This window comes from Hyperoodon ampullatus, assembly GCF_949752795.1.
Source record: "Hyperoodon ampullatus genome assembly, chromosome: 9".
Taxonomy (NCBI): Eukaryota; Metazoa; Chordata; class Mammalia; order Artiodactyla; family Ziphiidae; genus Hyperoodon; species Hyperoodon ampullatus.
The window spans coordinates 32,068,439-32,094,323 of NC_136922.1; the positions used below are offsets into that span (position 1 = coordinate 32,068,439).

Below are 25,885 nucleotides of genomic sequence, written 5' to 3' on the forward strand. Positions count from 1 at the left end.
AAGCAAGCTACCCAAGGTCACACAGCTAACTAGCAGCAAGAGAAGTCCCATAACTGGGTCTCTTGACTCCCTTGGTCAATGAGTATCCCACCACACTTTGGCGCACACAGATCCAGTTGAACAATACCTCTCTATTAACTGATTTCCAAAAAATAATTGCAATAAATAGAAAGCCTTTCTTCTGAATAATTAAAATTAGACTGTATGCTTTTTAAGTTGTAAATTAAGGCTGATTCTGTAAACAATACTTAAGAAACACTAAGCCTTTACCATTAAATAATTTTAATAAAATAAAAACATTTCCTTTCAAACAAAACCAAATTTGAGCATAATTCTTCAAAACTCCTCAAAATTCTTAAAATATACATGTTAGACATATGACACATTTTTCAAGGAGCCAATTAATTCACTGAAAAAATTATCTATTGGAAATTGTCAAATAGTGCAGGAATAAAGGTGTACATTTCTGGCAGGCCAGCCTCGGAAAGAGAAAATGCAGCAGCTGGTACAAAGGAAAACCTTAAACAAACATATTCTCCTGTTGTATTTGCTTAAATAAACCAGTCTACCAAAACATGAAATCAAGACCTACGCATATATCTGCTTCCATATGCTCTCTGTATTACATCAGTACAGTCACTGAGAAAGCGCTGAGAAAAACATGTCTTTCTACAGTCACTGAACATGAGAAAGTAAAGGGAGAAGCTGGAAGGGCTGTGATTTTGTGAGTTCAGAAGAACATCGAATTCAGATTTCACTGAGCTGTGGTCATCGATGAAGTTAACTGTGGAGCCAGAACAAGAATCCATCCTAACAAATCATCTGCTATAATATGGTTAGTATTTGGACTACTGCCAGGTTTAATTTGTGGAAAACCCGCTGAGGAGAGGCCTGCTGCTATTTTACTTTAGAGAAGAACTAGCTTTCTTATTCAGAGGGTTTTTTTTTAATGTTTAAAGTTAAACAGTATGAAAAAAGTTGTAATTATTTAAACCAAATATACAATGTTAAAAAAAATCAAGGCTGTCTCCAAGAGATTCACTCAGTGGTTATCTTAGGGCACTGTCAAAAGTTAGGTCTCCAAGCCAAAAAGTAACTCGAAAAATATTTAAATAAGTACCCTATTTAACGCTAATTTCTGCCACAGATTTTTCTTCATTTTAAAGCACTGTTCTCTGCCTTAATACTATAAGGAAATAATAAGCCCACAAAAAATATTTGCTATTCCTCAATTAAATTTACAATTCTCCCTTGCTGCACTAAGAATTTAGAGCTAATGGGTCCATGTACTGATAACTGCAATCATTAGTTATGAGCTGTATTTTAACAGCTTCCAAATGAAATCCACTATAATCACAAACTGTTTTATAAGGCTATCTTAATGGCATATATTCCAACTAAAGCCTAATGCTAGAAGAGAAGCAACTCTTTAGAGAGAACAGGATAGCCAGAAATTTGCTGGAAATATTTCATTAGATGATACACCTAGATACACAAATAGAGACAATTTATATGATGCTTTTTCTTAGTGCAACACAAAACTTCTTAAAATAAACAACTTAATTTCTCTGTATAAGGGTGATACATCTTGGGGTCAGATGTTGGCCTTTATTTAGGGTGAGGCTGTTCTGCCATCTTGATAACACCAGGGAGATAATACACAGAGTTAAGGTAGGTGTCTTCCTAGAGAAGGTACCTTGATTTATCTCTTCTCCCTAAGGTAGACAAAGTTTGCATCTCCTAACGTACTTGTTCTACTACTTTAAACATGAGAGTAAATGAGGAGTCTGAGAAAAGTCTGACCTCGTGTTCATATAAAGTATTTTAAAAACCACCTCTCTAACTCATTTTATATTTCTTTTCAAAAGGGTGCTTCACAGAAGGTCCAATTCAGCACGTGCTCATTTTACACATCAGGAAATCCACCTTCCTCGCCCCACTCTTCTAAGTAACACCTACTGCTACCAGGATGACTAGATTAAGTAGCCAATAACTATGCCTAAATACCACCCAGCAGAAAAATGTTAAATATTATTAGATTAAAACTTCAGAACTGAGCCTATGGGAAAGTAAAGGTGTTACGTGCCCCCCTCCCCAAATTTTTACAGTGAGTGCTAACCCACAGTACCTCAGAATATGAGCTTATTTGGAGATAGAATCTCTACAGAAATAATCAAATTAAAATGAGGTGATTAGGGTGGGCCCAAATCCAATATGACAGATGTCCTAACAAAAAGGAGAAATTTGAGCACAGAGAGAGGCAAAGAGAGAAGACAGATGTGAAGAGACATATGGAGAAGACGACCATCTACAAGCCATGGAGAGAGGCCTGGAAGAGATCCTTCCCAAGAAGGAGCCAATCGTGCCAACATCTTGATTTAGGACTTCCAGCCTCCAAAACTGTGAGACAATCAATATCTGTTCTTTAAGCCAGCCAGTTTGTGGTACTTTGCTATGGCAGCCCTAGAAAAGTAATACAAAAAGATATCCCCAAGCTAGAGAGGAGGGATAGTCATGTGACATTAAAAAGTGTCTCAAGGGCTTCCCTGGTGGCGCAGTGGTTGAGAGTCCGCCTGCCGATGCAGGGGACACAGATTCGTGCCCCGGTCCAGGAAGATCCCACATGCCGCGGAGCGGCTTGGCCCGTGAGCCATGGCCACTGAGCCTGCGCGTCCGGAGCCTGTGCTCCGCAACGGGAGAGGCCACAACAGTGAGAGGCCCGCGTACCGCAAAAAAAAAAAAAAAAAGTGTCTCAAGTTCAAGAGGATAGAAAAACAAAGGTGTGCTTCATCTTCGTTCTTAAAAAATAAAAAATAAAACCAGAGTCAGTAATCATAGAACAAAATCTTGCTACTGGAAAGAACCTTAAGTATAGTCCATTCAGCATTACTGATGGCAAGTAACCATCTGCACAGCCCCCTTCAGCTCCTGCCACTTTGCTCTTCTCCCCTTAACAGCAAAGCTCCCCGAAAGAATTGCCTCTTCTCACCGCATCTGCCTCCTTTCTTCTCACTCTCTCCTGAACCCACTCCCCGTCAAGCTGGATGACTGACTGATTGCCTCTACCACTCAACCAAAACCGCTCTTTCAAGATCACTGACGACCTCCACTTCGCAAAATCCAAGCATCAATTCGCAACATTCCTCTCACTAGAGACAACAACCGTGTTTGATTCAGTCCATCCCTCTCCCCTCTTTCAGCACTTTCTTCATTTGGCCCCTGGGACACCATTCTCCCCCATCAGCTCTCTGAACCCTCCGGATGTGCCCCAGCACTTGGTCATTGACCTCTTCTTTCTCTACCTAAAGTCACTTCCTAGGAGATCTTAGGAAAGCCTATCACCTCTTTCAAATATGTAAAAATATATTTTGTACACAAAATATACACCGAATCCAATCGCTTCCCATGACTCCACCCCACCACCCTAATCTAAGCTGCGATAATGCCTCGTGAGACTGTTGTGATAATCTAACTGATCTGTTCTCACCCAGGTCTCCAGCATCTATTCTCCACATAGCAGCCAAGTCGATCTTTTTACACAAAAAGCATATCACTTCTTGTAATACCCGTGGAGGGTTTTGAGCACAGAATAAAAAGCAAAGTCTTTAACAGGCCCTAAAAGATGCCATGTCATCAGCCACACCCCATCCAGATGTGTCCTCTGTGTCTGCATCTCCTGTCTTGTCTCCCTCACTCATTCCACTCTAGCCACACGGGGTCACTCTCCTCTGAAAATGGCAGAGTACACACATCTCGCAGCCTTTGCCCTTGCTACTCGACGTGCCTGGAAGCCCTTTCCGCAGATGTCCACATGGCTTGATCCCTCTCTCCATCCAGGTGCCACTCAAATGCCACAGCGCCAAAATCCCTTTCCTGACCTCTTAGATACCTCCTCTGTCCCCTCACCTCCCTTATTTTTCTTCTTAGATTTATCACCACCCATCATATATTTGTGTGATGTCTATTTTCTACCATGTTATAAACTCCATAAGAGCAGAAACTCTGTTTTTTTGTTCACTGATGAAGTTAAACAAAAGAGGAGCTGGATAAATATTTGTTCAAAGAGCAAACGAACATCACATGGCCAGCCAAAGAGTAGGTATTAAATAAATGGCACTTGGACAAATAACCATTAGACAAGTGATTCTTAACCACAGCTGTACACTGCAATCTGTTTCCTGGACCCTGGTCTCAGAGGTTCCTAAATTAGAAACAAATTATCAGTCTGTGATTCTAATGTGCAGCCAGGTTGAGAACCACTATATTAGATCATAAGTTTCTTGAAAGGTTTTTTTTCATCTTTGGTACCTCTGGCACAATGGTTGGCAAAGTGATTAATAATGTTGATTAAATGAATGAATCCATGAGAAATAGTCATTTATAGTGTTTGCTTGTTTACGTCTATGAAGATCTAACTAGTTTACAAAGTCCTTTCCATTGCTACACATCTTTAAAGGTTACAATTCTTGGGCTTCCCTGGTGGTGCAGTGGTTGGGAATCGGCCTGCCGATGCAGGGGACGCGGGTTCGTGCCCCGGTCTGGGAAGATTCCACATGCCACGGAGTGGCTGGGCCCGTGAGCCATGGCTGCTGAGCCTGCGCGTCCGGAGCCTATGCTCCGCAACGGGAGAGGCTACAACGAGAGGCCCGCGTACCGACAAAAAAAAAAAAAAAAAAAAGAAAGAAAGAAAAAGGTTACAATTCTTTCTTAATCTGAAGAAAGATGTTCCTCACTATAACCTCTACTCACTAGCCCCAGGTCTGCTGTTTGAAATACACTTGAAGTCCATTCTCTGAAGGTAGCTGGTAACATATTTTAAAACAATCATAACAAGCCCTTTCATTGGGCTTCTTCTTTAGTCAGGACAAATGAAAGCAAATGTAGGCAGGGTTATGCTCCAGATTCATTCTGCTGGGCAGTGTGTATCTCAGCCACAAATAAGGACATTTAACCCAGGTTTTGAAAGATAATTAAAGGTTAGCTGTCCTGGAAAGAGGAAATGGCTTTTCAGGCATGGCCATGAGCAAAGGAACCAAGGATGGCAGTGCATGATAATCTCTGGAAACTGAGATTTGTGGTTAGATCGCAGAATAAGAAAGAGGCTGAAACAGGAAGGGAGTAAAAGGCAGAAAGAGAAAGTTAGAAAGGTTGCCTAAGGCCACATGACAAACAGCCTTGTATACCATATTAAAATGACTTATTTTATGCCTAACTGGATCCACCTGGAGTTTAGAGATGAGAAGAGGACCAATGAAATCAAGTCAACCACTATCAACCAATCAAAAATGAAAGCAAGAAGAAAAACTAGTTTCCAGTAGAGAGGAAGATGATGAATTTGGTTTGGGATGTATTTAATTTGAAGTAGTCCAGGATATCCTACTAGAAGCATCTTTGAAGGAGCTGTCAAATGCTTTTGGAACTTGATGGCGAATCAAGCACTGGAGATTGCATTTAAGACTCATTTTTTTTTTTTTTTTTTGCGGTACGCGGGCCTCTCACTGTTGTGGCCACTCCCGTTGCAGAGCACAGGCTCCGGACGCGCAGGCTCAGCGGCCATGGCTCACGGGCCCAGCCGCTCCGCGGCATGTGGGATCTTCCCAGACCGGGGCACGAACCCGTATCCCCTGCATCGGCAGGCGGACTCTCAACCACTGCGCCACCAGGGAAGCCCCAAGACTCATTTAAACAAAGGTTGTAGGTAAGACAACAGTTGAATGAAAAATACTAACAATGGTTCTCCATAGTGGGATTGCAGGTGATTTTTCAACTTTCTTGCTTGTTCAACCTACTCAAATTGTTTATAAGTATGTATTGTTTCTATTTAAAGAAAAAATAAGAATGAATAGAGTAAAATATGGATAAGATCATTCAGGGAGGACATGTACACATGCAAAGAGAAGAAGATAAAAAGCAAAAACCTGGGAAAACCAGCATTTAGAAAGAAGTAACAGAAGAGTAGCTAGCTAAAGGAATAAGGATATAAGACTGAGTGATACAAGATTTCAGTATCTCAGAAAACAAGAGAGGAGCAGCCTGAAAACAGATCCAAATGCTGCAGAGAAATAGAGTAGGATGAGGATTAAAGAAACCACTGGTAATTAGGAGATGATTACATAACAAGAAATGTAGGGAAATGACTGAGACAAAAGCCAGACTACAGTGAGCCGAAGAGAGAGTAGGAAATTACAGAAATAGAGGTAAAGAGTCTGGTTTTGAAGGGAAGGTCAGAAACAAGTCATAACTGGAAAAAAAGGTCAGGTGAAGGACTAGCCTACCTTTATCTGTGTCCACCTTGGAGACTGCAGAACTCACTACTACGAAGTCAAGTGAGTCACATTCATTCTCTCTGTGCTACCAAAGTCATCATCTACTGCTACAGAAGAAATAACCCTAAATGGAACAGGTCAGCCTGTGTCACAATCATAGTTCATATCAGTACCTTCTGCCTTTCTGGAGGAAAAAAAAAAAAAAAAAAAGACCAGAATTTGCAGAGCCACTATTATTCAAAAGAGTTCTTACCTTATTCTAAATGCAAACATGTTAGTCAACCAAATTCCCATCACCTCTCACAAAAAAAGAAAAAAGAAAAGATACAACTAAACCTAGCTATCTTGCTGTATTTATGCTTAGAGAAATATAATTTCAAGGCTTGCTGTCAAGTCTGTTGACCTGGTCAGAAGCTCGGCAGGTGTCCCTTCTAGAATGAATGAATGAATGAATAAATAGATAAATAAATAAAATCTAACTAATAATGAGTATATTTAGTTGTCCTTCCAAATGAATACAAAGACTGTTCTCATTATCCACAGAGTCTGCAAACCAGTCATCACCATAAATGAAAAAAAAAAGTCCTCGTTTTAGACTCTGAATGAGCGGCGGGAGGTCCACCTTTCTCACCTGCACTCTGAGAGACATGTGTTCATTAACTGATAATGAAATGATCCACAGGCAGACAGGCAGGCACGTGGAAGCAGTTCCAACAACAAGTTTATCTAACTGACTGACTAAATGATTAGCTCTTGCAAAAAATCAAGATTTGTCTGAAATATCACTAAACACTGAGTAAAACAGAAAACTCAATTAACTCCCAGAATATCTCAGAAGGCCGAAAGTCCCCTAGTGCTTACGCTTACATTTTAGGCTGCTGCTGTTGCACTTTATAAACAACCTATTTGGAGTACTCACTAATGAGTTCTTGATATTCATAGATTACATTATCATACTGGAGCTTCAGAATATCAAGTTCTGTGATTACAACTGTCATGTTAAAAATAGATGGGCGTGTGTGGTAGAGCCATACGATGGAATGTTACTCAGCAATAAAAAGGAACAAGCTATTGATACAGACCACAGTGTGAATCTCAAAATCATTATGCTAAGTGAAAAAAGCCAGGCCAAAACAAAAACAAAAACAAAAACAGTGCATGGTTATATGATTCCCTTTATAGAAAATTCTAGAAAATGTGAGAGAATCTGTAGTGACAGAAAGCATATCAGTGGCTGCCGGGGGGCAGGGTAGAGGAAGGGCTGCATTACAAAAGGGAGGCAAGAAGCCTTTGGGGGTACTGGAAATGGCTATCTTGATTATAGTGATGGTTTCATGAACGTATACATATGTCAAAACTGACCAAATGGTAAAAAATTCCAAAAAAAATTCAAAAATTCAAAAAAAGAAAAGGAAAGGAAAACATTCAAACAGTTGTGGTAAAATGACAGAACTACAGTCCATCCATTTTTATTCTCAATTGTCTTTGGTATATACTGTTCTTACAACAGAGTTTGACCTTTTATTTTTGAAGTTTTACAGGTCTCCGGTTTAAGACGTCATCAGACTAACACCCCTCACCCTCAGTTTCATCTCCAGGACCATACAGATAAAGATAGAGGCTGAACATGCCCTAGGTCCAGTGCCTGTCATGTGCTGCTTACTGTGGAAAGACTACAGGCAGCTCTGTTACTTCAGAATTCTAAAAGCATTCTCCTAATCAAGAATCTAGTATAGACAGAACGAGATCCCCTCAGTTGATCAGCACAGCATGGGAAGAAGACGTGCCTGACAGCAGAAGTTGGTCTAGGGATGCTGCACAGACACCTCATCCCAGAGGCAAGAGGACTAATGGCCATGCACACAGCTGTGTGGGGGTTAAACACAGTGGAACAGGGAGCTCCCCTGGTGAAGACATGTGCAACACTAACATCTGCCCTGGAGGAGATGGTGGATTCTGAAACACAGGAAAAGGGGATTAATACCTTGAAAAAAAGGAAGAGTCTGAAAATGATTGACTAAAGGAGAAAAAAATTATAAATAGCTGCTTGGTGCACTTAAATAAGATTCAGTACATAGCCTCTTGGAAGCAGCTGTAGAGAGCTGTAAGTATAGACCAGTTCTATGTAGGCAGAGTGGAAGGCAGTGGGGTTCTGTGGGGTTCAATGAGGTCTCTGGAGACAAATACAGCCCAGTCTCGTGGCTCACTAGCTGTGTCATCTTTTTCAAGTTATTAATTGCCTTTCACCTTCAGTTTCCTCATCTCTAAAAGCAGACGCATGGATTGCTGTGAGGATTACTGGGTTTTCTTTGTTTTTTTGTTTTTTTAATTAGTCTTGCATGATGATTCTTTTCTATTTTTAATTTATTTATTTTATTTATTTATTTTTGGCTGTGTTGGGTCTTCGTTGCTGCACGCGGGCTTTCTCTAGTTGTGGCGAGGAGGGGCTACTCTTTGTTGCTTTGTGCGGGCTTCTCACTGCAGTGGCTTCTCTTTCTGCAAAGCACTGGCTCTAGGCATGCGGGCTTCAGTAGTTGTGGCATGCGGGCTCAGTAGTTGTGGTGCACAGGCTCTAGAGAGCAGGCTCAGTAGTTGTGGTACACGGGCTCAGTTGCTCCACAGCATGTACGATCTTCCCGCACCAGGGCTCGAACATGCGTCCCCTGCATTGGCAGGCAGATTCTTAACCACTGCGCCACCAGGGAAGTCCAGGATTACTGTTAATATAAAGTGTTTTACACATTTAATTGCTCAATAAATGGCACTTGTTATCAAGAAAATCGAAGATAATTAACTGACAAAATACTAGAATTAACAAGGCTGCTTTGTAAGAGACTAGGTATGCAGTTAATTTTCAAAACACAATGGCTTTTCAACACAGGGAAAAATCAAAAGGTAAAATGGTATGGGAAACTGCCACAGAAAACAGTAACAAAAAAATAGTTCGGGCTTCCCTGGTGGTGCAGTGGTTGAGAGTCCGCCTGCCGATGCAAGGGACGCGAGTTCGTGCCCCGGTCCAGAAAGATCCCGCGTGCCGCGGAGCGGCTGGGCCCGTGAGCCATGGCCGCTGAGCCTGCGCTCCGCAATGGGAGAGGCCACAACAGTGAGAGGCCTGCGTACCGCAAAAAAAAAAAAAAAAAAAAATTAGGTATACAAAGACTGTGCTGATGAAAAACACAGAATGCTTCAAACACTGAAGCAAATTCTACCTTCAAATATGAAAATAATACTGTAAAGATGACATTTTTCCCAAATAAATGAAGAGATTTATCAGAATCCAAGAGAAAATTCCACGGAGAATTTTTTCTTAATTTTTCAAAATTATTCTAAAGTTGAACTGGAAGACTAAATGGAGTGAGAACAGCTGAGAAATCCTGGAAAGAAAAGCTAAAGTATTGTATAAAATCATATTATAAAACTCTGTAAGCAATCTTGGTAAAAAAAAATCAATAGATATAAAGTAGCCCAAAAGATATCAAATAAATGTGTGTTTATATAATATGCCATATGTTATACATAAAATAGATTATAAAGAATATATATGTGTGTGTATATATGTGTGTGTGCGTATATATATACGCACACACACACACATACGATAGATGGTATAGAAAACGAATCAGTGGAGAAAGGATGGATTATGGATTGCTTGAATACTATTTGTGAAAACTGGCTATTCAGAAAATAAAGTCCAAGGTCTACCTGACAACAAGCACTGAATAAAATTCTACATGAATTAAAATGTGGGAATAAGTTCACAGCATATTGTTAAATGCAAAAAAAAAGATTATCAAACTGTATGTACAGAATAGTCCCATTTTGTCAACATACATGATAATTCATAATGAAATATATGCTGAGATATCTGATAGAGTCAGTAGAGCCAGATGGTTAAGAGTATGGACACTGCGGGGGTTAGCCGGGGCTCACAGTAATTTAACCATGCAGGAAGTATTAGGACTGAGCTCATCAGAGTCTGGAGGATTGGGTAAGTGAGTTAATACATGAAATGCCTTTAAACTGTACCTGGCTATTGCTCTTTTTATATGTTATTCTTATTACAAACACTAAGATATTAAGAGTGGTGTGCTTATTCGATGGAATTAAGGGTGGTTTTATTACTTCACTTTTCTAAATGCACATACGGGCTGGTGGCACAGTGCTTAAGAATCTGCCTGCCAATGCAGGGGACACAGGTTCGAGCTCTGGTCCGGGAAGATCCCACATGCTGCGGAGCAACTAAGCCCCTGCGCCACAATTACTGAGCCTGTGCGCTAGAGCCGGCGAGCCACAACTACTGAAGCCCGCGTGCCTAGAGCCCATGCTCCGCAACAAGAGAAGCCATCACAATGAGAAGCCCGCGCACCTCAATGAAGAGAAGCCCCCACTCTCCGGAACTAGAGAAAGCCCGCAAACGGCAACGAAGACCCAACGCAGCCAAATATAAATAGATTAAATAAATAAATTTATTTTTAAAAATAAATAAGTAAAATGCACATATACTGCTTTTCATTTTAAAAAGGTCAAACGTGAAAAGTGAAACCATAAAAAAAAAATGTTAGAAGAAGTGATGTTAGCATTTATCTGCTCTTTAGCTAGCAAAGCACTTGCTAGGGTACCAAGCTCAGATCTACTTAAGCATCTACTGATTATCTTGGCTCAAGTTATCTTCTAGTATGCTTTATTGATATGCCCAAGAATTATCATAGAGCAGTCTGTGCTAAATTTACATTTCAAATGGCCAATTCCTCCCGTTCTCAATCTTAGAATGTTAAACATCAAAGGGCATTGCTTTATGTTTACAATGTAGCAATCTTAGAATACAGTGCTAAGGATGACATATTAAGAAAGAATGTGTCCTAAGATTAACTCACCAAGGAGAAAGATTTATCTTCTCACCTGTTACAGTAGGAATGTGTATACATTCATTGAACTGCCCCTTAAATCTACCACAGTAATATAGGCACAGTGCAGTAAACCAGAACTCAGGACAGCAGTGGCCCAGGACAGCAGTCTGTCCCAACAAAACAGGAACCATGCAACTTTCAGAGTTCAAAGCAGCAGCACATGGCTCTACAGATATAAAACATCTTTTTGGATGAACTAAATACTGCTTTCTTCTATCTATTACCCACTAACCCTAATCTTGTCCTCTAAATGAGCATTATAGCAATGCCCCTTAAGCATGACTGCACTTACTGTTATTTGAAGTTCACTATTACGGTCCCCTTAAGTCTTCTTCAAGCTAAACAGCCTCAGTTCCTTTGATCAGTCCTCAAGTATTTGGAGATACTCTCCAAATAGTTCATCTTCCTAATTCACACCTTAAACCAACATCTCCCTATTTCAATGTCCCTCTTCAAATACTGCACCTAAGTTGTATTACTGACCTGTTAAGTGTCCACTTTCTATGAGCCAAGCACTCTGCTCATATTAATAGAAACTAGGAACCCTCCCACCAGCCCATCATTGCTGTTAGCAGCTACATGACATCTGTGGCTTCAAAATTACTTTTAGGCAAGAATTCCTCACCTTATGCTTGAACATCTAAATTTCAGAACCAAAAAGGACAGTCTACATTTTGAACAATTATGTTTACCCATTATTCTAGCCTTTTGCAATCATTTGAATCCCAGTTCTGCTTTCCAACTCATTAGGCATCTTTCCCAGCTTTGACTTGGCAAAATTTGGTTAAGACTTCTCAAAACCAAACTACTGATTCAATAGTAAAAGCAGAACAGTAACAGGACGGAGACTAGATACTAAGACCAAAGGTATTACATTGGAAAACTTCCTTCAGCTTAGCATCAAGTCCTTAAATTAATAACCTCAGGATACATTTGTTCAAATATCCAAGACTCTGCCTAGTTATACCATCATTCAGCACATACTTCTGCATCTCGTCCACAAGGATATGATATTTCTAATGCCTAACCGAACATCAAGAATCACGTGTCTGTATCATACTGCAGATTTACCGGTCACCTATCCCTTCGACCCTCAGCCAGTTTCTGTGCTATCCTTCTCTCCTGGTCGTGCCTTTTCAGTCTCATTCTCAGTCACTTCTTGCTCTGCTTGCCTCTTAAATGCTGGTGTTTCCCTGAGGCCTCTCCTCAACACCTGGTGCTCACAGTCTAGGTGACGCCATCAACACCACTGGCTTCAACTACCTCTTATGTGCCCCTGGCTCCCAAGTCACCTCTTGGCTACACTTCCGAACATCCACCTGTCTCTGGGAGAGCACTTTAAACTCATAATACCAATAATGAACTCATCCTCTTTCTTCCAGCAGCCTCATTCACCTCCTAAATTTTCAGTCTCAATGAAAGGCAGAGCGTCTACCAAGTGGCCCAAGGCAAAAACCCTAGAAGTCGGGTAGACTGAAATTTATCACTCAGCTGTCCAATCCATCACCTAACCCACGCCTCATTCTGTCATTTGCTTAGCTCTGACACTTCTTTCTTCCCCGTGAGAGAGGCAACATCCCCTAACTGATCTTCCTGTCTTCAGTATTACTCCCCTTTTATATCCCTCCACTCGGCAAACAGAATAATCTGTCTAATCTGATGTCAGTGGTTCCCCAAAGCTTTTCTCACAAAACCCTCAGTCTCTACCTTCCTCATAATCTAGTCATCTCTTGCCATTGTCACCCAAGTGCCTTCACTCTAGCCCGTGAAATGGTCATATGATTTAATTCCTCTGTGCAGTCATACAATCGGTTTTCTTTGACTGAGATAGGCTGGCCTCTGTGCATCCTGTAAAGCACTTCTGGAAATCTTTCCAAACTCAGATCAAACAGCACCTTCTCTGAGACCAGGGTTCCTTAGTGGGATGCAGTCCTTTCTCTCTGTGCTTCTATAAAACTCTGTCAGGGCTTCCCTGGTGGCGCAGTGGTTGAGAGTCCGCCTGCCGATGCAGGGGACACAGGTTCGTGCCCCGGTCCGGGAAGATCCCACATGCCGCGGAGCAGCTGGGCCCGTGAGCCATGGCTGCTGAGCCTGCGCATCCGGAGCCTGTGCTCCATAACGGGAGAGGCTGCAACAGTGAGAGGCCCGCGTATCGCAAAAAAAAAAAAACAAAAAAAAAAACCCTCTGTCCATAACTCCACCACAGCACTTAACCCATCTCTACTATAATCACAGACTTCCGTATTACTAGTTTACCTATGAGAGAAATACATGACCTGAAGTCATTAAATGCCACAGGAACAAATTAACATATGAATGGCCACTGAAAAAGAAGTAACAGAATGAAGTAGGGCTGTCTTGAAATCTCAAAAGCACACTCTTAGAACGAAGACTCAACCAAAGCCCAAGAATTCTTGATCACTTTGCAGTTGCTTCAGGATTTTTCTTAGCCAATCACATGAAAGACTTCATACATTATATATATTATATGTAAGTGAAAACATCTAAACAGAAATCCCACAGAAAGTGAAATACAAAAAGCTAAGCCACATAAAAAATACTGACCCTCAGCAGTGATTGAAGAAATGTAAATTACACCAGTGAGATAGCATTTTCCAGCATCAAATTAATATTAATGAATAACAGTTTTTCACAGACATAGAAAACACACTTATGGTTACCAAATGGGAAAGGGGGGAAGGATGAATTAGGAGTTTGGGATTGACATATCCACACGACTATATAAAAAATAGATAACCAACGAGGACCTACTGGACAGCACAGGGAACTACACTCAATATTCTGTAATTATCTATAAGGGAAGAGAATCTGAGGAAAAATATTTTTTCATATACAAAAGTAAATAAAATACACATATATATATACATATACAAAAAAGATACAGGGCTTCCCTGGTGACACACTGGTTGAGAGTCCGCCTGCCGATGCAGGGGACGCGGGTTCGTGCCCCGGTCTGGGAAGATCCCACATGCCGTGGAGCGGCTGGGCCCGTGAGCCATGGCCGCTGAGCCTGCGCGTCCAGAGCCTGTGCTCCTCAACGGGAGAGGCCACAGCAGTGAGAGGCCCGCGTACCGCAAAAAAAAAAAAAAAAAAAAGATACATACATACATAACAAAATTGTAAATCAACTATATACATCAATTAAAAAATAAGTAAAAAAATAAATTTTTAAAATAAATAAATAACATTTTTCACTGTTGGCTAGGGTATAGCTCATATTTTTCAACCTAAGATTTCTGCTTCAATTTTATCTTCAATAATCAGAAATTCAGACAACATTCTGTGTTGTTGCTTATGATGACCTTTTTATACTACAAAGAATTAAAAACAATCTAACTGCCCAAAATTAAATTTAATCATTCATTCAGCACAGTGCCAGGCACTGTTTGAGGTGGTAGGGATACAGTAGCTTATTTAAAGAAAAGAAACAGGAAGGGAGGAAGGGAAGAAGGGAGGGGGGAAGGGAGGGAGGGAGGAAGGAAGGAAGGAAGGAAGGAAAGGAGGGAGGGAGGGAGGGAGGGAGGGAGGGAGGGAGGAAGGAAGGAAGGGAGGGAGGGAGGGAGGGAGGGAGGGAGGGAGGAAGGAAAGGAGGGAGGGAGGGAGGGAGGGAGGAAGGAAAGGAGGGAGGGAGGAAGGAAAGGAGGGAGGGAGGGAGGGAGGGAGGGAGGGACTGCCTTGTCTTTATGGATCTTTGCTGAGAGTGGGCTCATAAAAACAAACTATCAATAACTAATTTAAATGTGTATTATGATGGATGCTGAAAAGTACTACGGAGAAAAACAAAAGCATGAAATGGGGATAGACAGGAAGAGGCTGCAATTTCAAGTAGGTGGCCATCTTATGAAACGATGACAACTGAGTAGAAACCTTCAGGACATGAGGGAGAAAGGCAAGCAGATAGCTGAGAAGAGAGTTGCAGGCAGAGGAAAGAAGCAGGGCAGAAACCCTGAGAGAGAGCTTCCGTAACACGTTCTGGAAAGAGCAAGGAGACCGGGGAGGCTGCAGCAGAGGGAAGAACGGGGGGAGTAGTAAGATGACGTGAGAGGCTTAAAGGAGGCCGGATCACGTTGGGCCTGCAAGCCAGCATCAGAGCTTCGGTTCTGAACGAGGCCTTAGAAGAGCTCTGAGCAAAAGATAACAGCTTTTGACTTATGTTTAATGTGACCTCTTGACTGCTCTGCTGAGCTCTAACTGGAGATCAAGATGGAAAGTTATAGCCAAAATCCAGGCAAGATACTATGGTGCTGTGGCCCAGTAGGTACAGGCCAAGGGGTGAGAAGTTCTGACTCCAGCTATTTTGAAGGCAGAGACAAGAGAGTTTGCTACTAGACTGGATAGAAGACATGGGAGAAAAAGAAGCCAGGGAGAGTCCAGAGTTTGAGACCTGAGTTACTGAAGGGAGGACTTGGCATTCAAGGAAATGGGGAAGACCACACTGGCATTGGCTTGGGGCAGTGGAGGGAGCTTGGTTTTGGACGTGACAGGTTTGAGGTACTTATCCAGGCAGAGTCGTCGAGGCTGTGCTTGTCAGGAAGCCATGGGATGGTCCACGCAGGAGATGTAAATTTGAGAGTGGTCCATATGCAGATGGTATTTAAAACCAAGAGACTGGATGACATCACCAAAAGTGTGAGGAGTCAGGGTGACCGAAAAGATAGGACGGTTAAGGATTGAGGCGGGGAATGCTCCATGTAAAGAAGTCAGGGAGACGAGGTGGAACAGGCAACGACAGAAGGATCACAGCAGAGCAAGAGAAAAACCAGGAGAGCATGGTGTGCTTGAAGCCAAGTAAACATTGCAGCAGTGACGAACAGTCAGCTGGGTCCGGTGTCCTAATAAGGCAGGGAAAGGTGAAGAATGACAGCTGGACTTAGCAAAGAGGAGGTCATTGTTGACCTAAAAGAGCACTTTCAATGAAAGGCTGAAGTGAATGGCTCATAAGTAAACAATGGCAGATATTCAAATGATGCTATATTTTGCAATATATCGCGTATTAAAATATTTTATAAATATTACCAAAATACTTATAAAGAAACATTAATGTCATTGGGAAATGCTTACAATAAGAGGAAAAGATACAACTTCTCCATAAAATATGCACTCACTCATGGTTTTTAAAAAGGAAAAAATAGGGCTTCCCTGGTGGCGCAGTGGTTGAGAGTCCGCCTGCCGATGCAGGGTACACGGGTTCGTGCCCCGGTCCGGGAAGATCCCACATGCCGCGGAGCGGCTGGGCCCATGAGCCATGGCCGCTGAGCCTGCGCGTCCGGAGGCTGTGCTCCGCAACGGGAGAGGCCAGGACAGTGGGAGGCCCGCGTACCACAAAAAAAAAAAAAGGAAAAAATATATAGGTAGGAAATGTGCTGAAACATTAAACGCAAGATATCCTTAAGTGGAAGAATTAGAACTGACATTTCTTTTTTTTTATACCTTTGCTGCTCTAAACTCTTCACAATGTACAACTTCTATCATTAGAAAAAATATGCCTATAAAATGCTTTTGCCAGTAAATGAATTTTCCTACCCACATCCCAGTCCTTTCACATCTCAATCCATCCCCTTAGAAATGGTATTCTTAGCTTACACAAGAATAATAATATATGGCAGTGCATTAAAATTTACAAAGCATCTTCAAATACATTAGCTTGATCCTCACAGCAACTCTAATGGGGGTAAGGCAGAAGTTACTATCTCCATCTGCAGACACAGAAAGACTCAAAGAGGTTCATTTGCTCAAGGCCACACAGGGCTCAGATTGGAATAAGTTCTTCAGTTACCTTCAAGACTACTTCTACTATAACAAGGAGATGCTTTGCAGTTGGAGCAAAACGTAAACAACAGTCCTCCCCCATAAGTAACAAACACTGGAAAACATTTACCAAGAAGGTTAGCCATACCCTCTTAATATTACCATGTTTTCTATTCCAATGTCTATCTCAGAGAGAGGTACTTAATCATTTCCATGTTCGCTTCTTTTCTCAGGCTGTAAGCTCCTAGAGAGGGGTGACCATATCCTCTGCATCCTGTGTTATCACCAGCATCTTGCCTCGTACCTGGTGTATAGAAGATAGTTGAGTAGCGCTTGCTGATGTGCTTCATGGTGGGGGGAGGAGCTCAAGCTCCATTTGATGCAATTATTGTAGGAGTTTCTAACATGCCCTGCAGAAGCAGGAAGTCAGACAGGGTTACAGTTGAAGGAATTTTAGCAATAAAACAGGTTCTTGGGTTTCACACAACTAAACTGTATCCCTCACTCCCTCACTTTATACCTAGGGCAGTGGTCTCCAACTTCAGCACGCCTTGTAATCCCCTGGAGAGCTGGCTGTGACAGATTGCTGGGCCTCAATGCCAGAGTTTCTGATTCAGGAGCGTGTGTACGGGGCCTAAGAACTTGCATTTCTAACAAGTGCCTGGGGAATGTTGACAGTCCTGGTCTTAGGATCACACTTTGAGAACCACTGACGAAGGGAAAAGAACCTCATAAAAGTGAAGTTTTGAATAAGTTAAATAGTATCCTGAACTCCAGAGCCATAAACTGACTTGAGAATAAACTTCAATACATTCTGATCACTGGGCTTTTGTTTCAGAGTCTTAAATCTGGTACAATTAAGAGAAGGTGTCAGATATGGGGATATATGTATATGTATAGATGATTCACTTTGTTATAAAGCAGAAACTAACACACCACTGTAAAGCAATTATACTCCAATAAAGATGTTTAAAAAAAAAAAGAGAGGGCTTCCCTGGTGGCGCAGTGGTTGAGAGTCCGCCTGCCAATGCAGGGGACACGGGTTCGTGCCCCGGTCCGGGAAGATCCCACATGCCGCAGAGCAGCTGGGTCCGTGAGCCATGGCCGCTGGGCCTGCGCTCCACAACAGGAGAGGCTACAACAGTGAGAGGGCCGCGTACCGCAAAAAAAAAAAAAAAGAGAGAGAGGTTGTCAATTAGGATTAAATGCCTTATAAAAATCAATCCCTTTCTATAGCTGAAAAAAGTGGAAGCCACTCACTCTATGATATTTTCAAGGCAGTGATTCGTGCTCCCAGAGAAGAGGACCTGCACCTTACTCATTTTTAAAACCCCCAAAATGCCTTAAACAAAAAGACAGTTAATCACTGCTTGCTGAATAGGATGAAATTCCTACCCTAATGAGTCTATTATGTGTTGGGTGGGGTGAGAGGCAGGTGTTCAGAGCCTCTGGTAAAGCATATGGCACCCTTGAGTGACTTAGAAAATGGCACCCCCTCTGGGCATATGACTCCGAAAAAGGTCCTCCTTCCTCTGGATGGATGCAGACCTGTGCCAAGACAGCTGGCTGGCCACCCTGAGCACTGGCTGGATTCCAGCTCTTACGTGACCCCACAGGTGGGTACCACTCACCCAGCTATACAGGGCAGGCCTGCATGTGCAAAGCCTTTGTAGGACAGTGTATGGCTGCCCAAGAGCAAACAATGGGCTGGGACTGGGATCCAGGGAAGAGAAGAGAACATCTGTCTGTAGTACTCCAGAAAAGGTTAGAGGAAGTTAGAGGAACTGACCTAGGCCAAAAGGCTTCCTCTGGATGAGGCGTTCTAAAACCACCACACACAACGTCCTACTCAGGCTTTGGGTCTTAGTTTAAACATCTTTTCCTTGGGAATCCCTCCCACCCCAACCAGACTAAAAAGGCTATACACGCCGACCGTACACAGTTCCCATCACAGAACTTATGACAGATGGAATTACCTGATAGGTGGTGTTGTTTTGAGTCTGCCCACATCAGATTATACAGCTCAGTATGGGGAAGGACCATACATTTTATTCAACATTTTACTGCTAGCACCTGGTACAGGAGTACATAATAAATATGTGTTTAATGTTGAAATATTACATTTAACTTCAATTAAGAAAGGCAAAAAGGGATAAGGATTAGCCACGGTTTCTTCAGGGGGAAAGAAAAGGCCACCCAAATTTAACTGGTGTTTTCTGACAAGCAAGAATTATTCTAAGATTCAAGGCACTGCTGAGGAATACACTCTAATAGGAATATGTGCCACTCTATACTATGCTCTGCTATTTCCATCCCTTGCGCTAAAATATGACACTTCACAGATCTGTCAACTCTTGGTTTTACATTGTAAATATTGATGGTGTGAATACTTGCTCACATTTGCCTAAAACATGAGAAATGGTTCTGAGCGTAAGAACTTGAAATGGAAAATTCACCTTCACAAGCATAACAGGCAAGATTAATTATGTTAACGGCTTAAAAACAGAGGCCAAGTCCTAACTTCTGCAGCAACAGTGTGGCTTTAGAATCTCTAACCCCTTAACCCACAGCCCATGACCTTCAGAGGCTTCCTGCAGAAAGGCTAAAGGTTATTTCTCAGCTATGCCCAGCAAAGTCTAAAACAGAAGATATGACCATTTACAAGTCTACTGACTTCTGTGGACACGGAAGACCCAAATTCTTACCAAATCTCGGAAGGCTATAATGATAAAATCTACTCTATCACTACTGCCTCAGCCCCCAGTTAATACCTCCACAGGAACCACTGGCGCGTTAAGCACCAGGGAGCTAACTGTCAAACTCAATCTTCTCTTTTAAGGTCTCATCTCATTCGAATTTCTTTGGACCACTGACACCACAACCAACTCCTTTCTTCATCAAAGGCGTTTCTCCCTTTCCCCATGACTACACTGTTGCATTTCCCTGACACTTGCTATTCCTTACATGTCACCTCTGTGGGCTGCTTGGTTCCTGCCCCCTTTAATGTTGGTGAAACCCAAGTTCTAACTTTCGTCCTTTGTTCTCACTCCCTGGATGATCCCATCCAATCCAGCAGTGTCAACCTTGCCTTTCATTCAAGTGATTCCTGTATCTCCACACTGGCCCAGACCATGGCCCTGAGCCAACTGGACCTGCTACCTAACTGCCTACTGAACTCTCTAGAGGTCAGCTCTCCAGAACCAAGCTCCTTATCTCATCTTCCTCACGCTCCTCCTCACAGAGGGTGCAGGTATCATCCTCATTCCTTTCCCTCACCCTCCACATCTACCCACTGTCAATTCTATCTTCTAACATCATCCCTCTTTTCCATTTTCACTGCTGGTCATCATCTGAGGTTCTGTCATCCTTTACCTGTACTCTTACAACTGCTCCCGGCAGGTCTCACCTCTTTCTATTTCTCAGCCCTCTCATGTGACCTCCATACTGTTGCTGAACTAAAGTATATTGCATCACTCCTGATTCTTTTTTTTTTTTTTTTTTTGCGGTACGCGGGCCTCTCACTGTTGTGGCCTCTCCCGTTGCAGAGCACAAGCTCCGGATGCGCAGGCTCAGCGGCCATGGCTCACGGGCCCAGCCGCTCTGCGGCATGTGGGATCCTCCCGGACCGAGGCACGAACCCATGTCCCCTGCATCGGCAGGCGGACTCTCAACCACTGTGCCACCAGGGAAGCCCACTCCTGATTCTTAAATCCTTCTATTGCTCCCTGTCACCTACCAAATGAAGACCAGCTTCTTAGCATGACAGGAGGTCCCCTATGATCAGGCTTCCACCTGCCTCTCAGCCTCATATCTCATTAAGCTCCTCGTAGCACGCAGCACTCCAGTTATAACTAGTTACAGCATAACTGTTCTGTGCTTCTGCCATTTTCAACCTCTGCTCTACGTCAGAAATATCCTTCCCCCAAACCAGCCCAACCTCACATCTGACCCTTGTTTGCTCGGCAAATTCCTACCCATCTTTCCAGGCTCACTCACTTCTTCTACAGGGCCGTTTCTGATCCTCCCCACTAGATTATGGCCCCCCTTTTCTCTCACAGCACCAAATCACTTCACTGCAAATGTTAGTTTACATATCTGGCTCATCCTTAGCCAATTAAATTTTATTTTTTAATTTGTAATTTCACATCAGCTGATATTTCACCTGGCACATTAGTTTAAGCTCAGTAACTGTGGAATGAAAACTGTTGGCAAAGAAAGTCATCACTGAATCAAAATTCAGAGAGACCAATAGAATCACAGACGTAGGACTGTAGAGAAGTGCACTAAGAATCAAGCTAGTCTGTGATTTAATTTTCCAGATTTAAATAATGCATACATAATCCACTTAGTTCTGTTCTTTTCATGCACTTTTCTCTCACACAGTCTATCTTCTAATACCTTACTCCAACTCTGATTCATCTGTTGGCTTTTATCTTTTTTTTTCCTCTGGCAGCCCCATTAAGTCCTCTTCTTCAATGAGTCAAAAATTCCATTACATTCAGCTCTTGGATAAGCCTATCCTCTGAACCTCTGAAGTCTCATTGTAGACCCTTCCTGAAACATCAGGATCTAGGTCTGCTAATCTAGCAATCATCAAATCTGATACGTGTGTGTGTGTGTGTGTGTGTGTGTGTGTGTGTGTGTGTGTGTGTGTGATTTATTTTCCTTTAACTTATCTTCATCCATCTTATCCTCACAATAGAGACAGGCAGGCCCCTTTTTATTACTATCATTTTACAAGTGAAAAGTAGATACCCAGAAGCCCAGAGGATATTTATCCTTTATAAGTTCCCCCATAAACAGTTTGAAGAAAATTAATTCTGTACTTTCTGATATCCAGTCCTCATTTTTTTTTTTTTTTTTTTTTTTGCTTAAACACCATTTATCAAAGTCACATCCTATTGTTGTCCTTCAACTGCTGGCACATTGACTGGACTTTTATTGCTGTCTCCCCTTCCTGTTTGTGCTTGTATGTCCACCCTGCTGACTGGATCCCCAGCTGAGCATTCCAAAGTAATCATTTTTCTCCTCTTTTCAGCTCCATAATCCAATGACTTTGACAAAGGAAGCTGTATTATATTTGAGTTTCACCCCAGAGTCCAATCCTCTGCAAAGAATCTAAGTGAAACCTTACCCACATCCCAGCTGTCTTTTGGAAGGGCCTCTTTTCTGAACTCAGGCAATCGTAACTAGATTCCTCCCAGGCCAATTTTCTCTGCTTCTGGTCCTTCCCCTTTTGCTGCTTTCCGCCAAAACCAGGCAAGGTAAATGAGCGTCCCTGTAACTTAGTTAAACATGATTACTTTTATAAAAATACTGATACATGAGGACGAGACTAAAACTACTGGCAGCAATGAGGCTTAGAATTACCTGAGGATTTTCCCCTCAACATCCTCTCCTGTTATTAAGAGTTGGCTTTAGTTTCCAGCCTCAGAACCCTCACTTTTCACGGCTTTCACGGTCTTCCCCACCACGCAGTGCTGTCCCTTACGTGGGGCATTCATGTCCTTTTCTGTTACTAAAGAGGAGAAAGGGATACACCGGCAGGAGTGGGCACCAGAGAGTTATTTTAACTATGTCTTTGCTCACAGGAGTTTGGCCCACATTTCCATAGCTGCATCTCAGAGGAAGGACCCTCCCTACCGGTTAGCAGAAGCAGAGCCTTACCCTCAACACCTGAAAAACACCTGCCCTTCTCACATTCCTCTTAAAAACAGAGAAAAACAATGATCAACTGCGTTAATTAGCTCAGTGGGTTAGACCGGATGCCGAGAAGCAGATTCAGCCCCTTGGCCCCTCCTATGTCCAAAGGAACCTCTAACTCTCCATCATCTTCCAACTGTTTGTCAGTCATAAGGAAGAATATAACTAGATCTGTGCATCACCTTTCTAAAAATACAACTAGCCACACACAGGCTCCAGAGCATCCTCCCATATATTTTATTTATTTCCATAAATTCAAAATTGAAACCTCAAGGAACTGAGTCGCATGCAATTTCTAAAGTCAGCACAATTAATTGAACACAGCCTTCCTGAACCTTCTGCCATCTCCCTGTCTCTGGTTTCAAGATTTGTCTCAGGTGGCAGACTCTTACTCCATTCTGCCTGGGTATACAGGGGTAGAACATGTGCTCACCTAAAGGATCAGTCTAGCTACAGTGGCCAAGCATCACCCCCACTGGCCCTGACTTTCACCTGTTTCAAGTAGAGTCTCCAATACTAAGAATTAATTTTACAAGAATCTTAAGACTTTTCACTTCAGAAAAAAAAAAATAGGTTTTGCATATTGGGACTGGGGGCTGGAGGCAAGGTTTTAAGTTTGTCCTGTTACTATTCAGTCTGAAGATGCCCAAGAAGCAGCTTTCTGTGGAAGAATGGACTATTCCCAGGTGATAGGAGAATACAGATTAAACAACTAATTATACTAATAAACTCTGAAATTAAACACAGCTGTTCACTGAGTTCTTGCCCTGATTTCCCCAATTATAACACTATTGTGTGCTGGCACACATGCCTTTGATCTGATTCTCTTTCATTTCAGTCTGTCCTGGGACTGAGACCATGGGAGAGGAACGTGAAATCCATGGATGATGGACAATGTCTAGAACGCAGATATTCTATAATTCAAGGCCTGGGTAAAATTCAAAAGTGACACAAAGGAGCAAGGTCTGGTCTTGTTTCCCAGAGGGGCTATTAGCTAACCCATTTTTGCTATGTTAAATTAAAATGACCCATCACCCTGATTCTTAGCCATCTCCCTAAAAACCGTAACCACTCCTCATATCCTCCCCAACATAATCACTCAAAGTAGGTCAGAAATGTTGCTTCCTTCCCCTCACTGATTTTCATTAAGAGGATGCACTTTCTGGAACACTAAAGGGAAAGATAAACATCCAATACAAGTACCAGTAATGCCCCTTGTAAATTTTTGGCATTGTTAAGTCCAGTTCCCCTAAAAGCAGGGAAAAAAATCACATCACCTATAATTTATCTTTCTTGGCTATATATCAACAATAATCTCAAACTTTAAAATACTCAGTAGCAATGCTTCATCCCAGGTGATGAACATCTCCCGAAAGGAGCATATTCACTCTGTCTTTTCTAATTTCCTAGATCACCAACCCACCTCTTCCCTAAATACACACTTTTTTCTTCCTAATTCACATCCACGTTTTGCCAGAAGGACGCCAAGTGACACCACACACTGGCTTAGCAAGTCCCCAGGGCCTTATCTGGAAGCTGAGAGCAGGGGAAGAGGAGGAAGGGGCTTGTACACACTGGGGAGTGGAGGGAGGGGGAGGGGGAGCGGGACGCCCTCGGCGGCCGTATCTGGCTCTCTGGAAAAGCTGTGAAGTGAGGGGTCTCCAAATCCCCCTGGCGAAGCTTCCCCAGTCCCCTGCCCTTGCTGAAAGCTCTCCCTCCGCCCCAGGTCCTCAAGCCTGGCACTCCAAGACGGCGCCGCAAAGTCCTTCAGAGCCCTCAAAACACAGGAGCGCGAAACGCATCCCCCAAAAGCCAGCAAAGCCACACACCCTCTCTTGGCCAGCTTCCCGGGGCGGGCAACTTCATCCCTGGAAACAAACGAAAAGCACGGTCCTCCAAGGAAGAAAAGAGACAGAGAGCAGTAAACGGGCACGACCCTCACCCCACATCTCCCGCACCCTCCTCGCCCCTCCCCCTCAAACTCCAGGTAAAAGACCAGGTGCGGCTCACCTCCAGGCAAGGAGGAAGCGGGCGGCCGGAGGAGGAGGGCAGGTCCCCAGCCCAGGCCGCTTGACAGCCGGCGAGCGCCCAACAGCAGATCCAGGCGGGGCTCCAGGGAGGCGAGAGCCCGCAGCGGGGAGCCCCGGCCGGCCGCCCCCGGCTCCTCCCCCGCGTCGGCCCCGGGCGAAGAAGCAGCATCTCCGTCCCGCTGTGGTCGGCCCGCCGGCCGGCAAGAAGGCAGCCTCCCCGAGTGGGGTGCGCTCCGGCTCCCGGGCCGCGAGGGCTGCGCGCTCGGCTCGACACTCGCTCGCCCCCTGCCCGGCTGCCCGCTCTCAGCTCTGCTGCGCTCGCGGCCCGGGCGGCCGGCGCCCGTGCTCCCGTCACGCCGGAGGGAGGGACCGCGGGGCGCGGGGCGCGGGCGCGGCGCGGGGGCGGGACGCGGGGCGGGGATGCGGGAGCCCTGAAGCAGGTGGCGCGGGCGGGGCTGCGGCCCTGCCCGGCGGCTCCTGCGGGGCTAAGCGGCCCCCGGGGGAGGTGCGGGGGGCGGGGGAGCCTCATGACGCGAGAGAGGCCGGGGTGCCCTCGTGGTGTCTCCCGTCCCCAGTCCCACCAGGAGGGGTGCTCCGGGGGAGGGGGGGAAGCCAGAGTAAAATCCAGGACATCAGGACATTGTTTTCCGGCGGCGGGTGTTTAAAATCTTCCTACTTCCCGCGTCACACACAAACACACACGGATGCGCCCCAGGAGCATCCCTTCGTAAGGATCCACGCTAGCTGACGTCAGGCCGAATTTGGGGGTGATTAGGATTTGCATGAAATGGCGGGGAAGAAAGGGGGAATGAAATTTAGATGCAGTTTGTGACTCCGTTTTCCCACCTATTTTATGAAAATAATTACAATACCTAACCCATAAGGTTATTATGAGGATTAAATAAGTTGATGCACGTAAAGCCCTTGAAGAATGCCTGTCAAGCAGTAGATGTGGTGCTTATTGAAAGTAGTAGTAACCGTAATTATTGCTACTGTTGGTGTTACTTCATGGGGATAACATGTAAACTTGGGCAAGTAAGTCCTTTTGTTTCTGCAGGAAGCAGGTTCTCCATCTGTACAATGACTGGGGTGGTCTTCATTTTTTCTTTCATTCAAAAATATACTGATCCGGGTGGTAGGCACCAAGTGGTAAGCAAGATGAACATTAAGCCTTCGTTAGTGTCAGGGATCTCAAGGGTCCCTTCGTCTA

At 43.6% G+C, this 25,885-nt stretch overlaps 1 protein-coding gene across 1 annotated transcript in view; it reads right to left on the bottom strand.

Moving 5' to 3' along the window:
* ELAPOR2 (endosome-lysosome associated apoptosis and autophagy regulator family member 2) overlaps positions 1–24,844 on the bottom strand; it is a gene marked incomplete at both ends in the record, with an annotated part of 186,303 nt that extends 161,459 nt beyond the window's left edge. The window contains one exon of the mRNA XM_079711775.1: positions 24,656–24,844. Coding sequence (XP_079567901.1) covers positions 24,656–24,844 — 189 coding nt within the window. The remainder of the gene's footprint in view (positions 1–24,655) is intronic.
* Between the last annotated feature and the right edge of the window lie 1,041 nt (positions 24,845–25,885).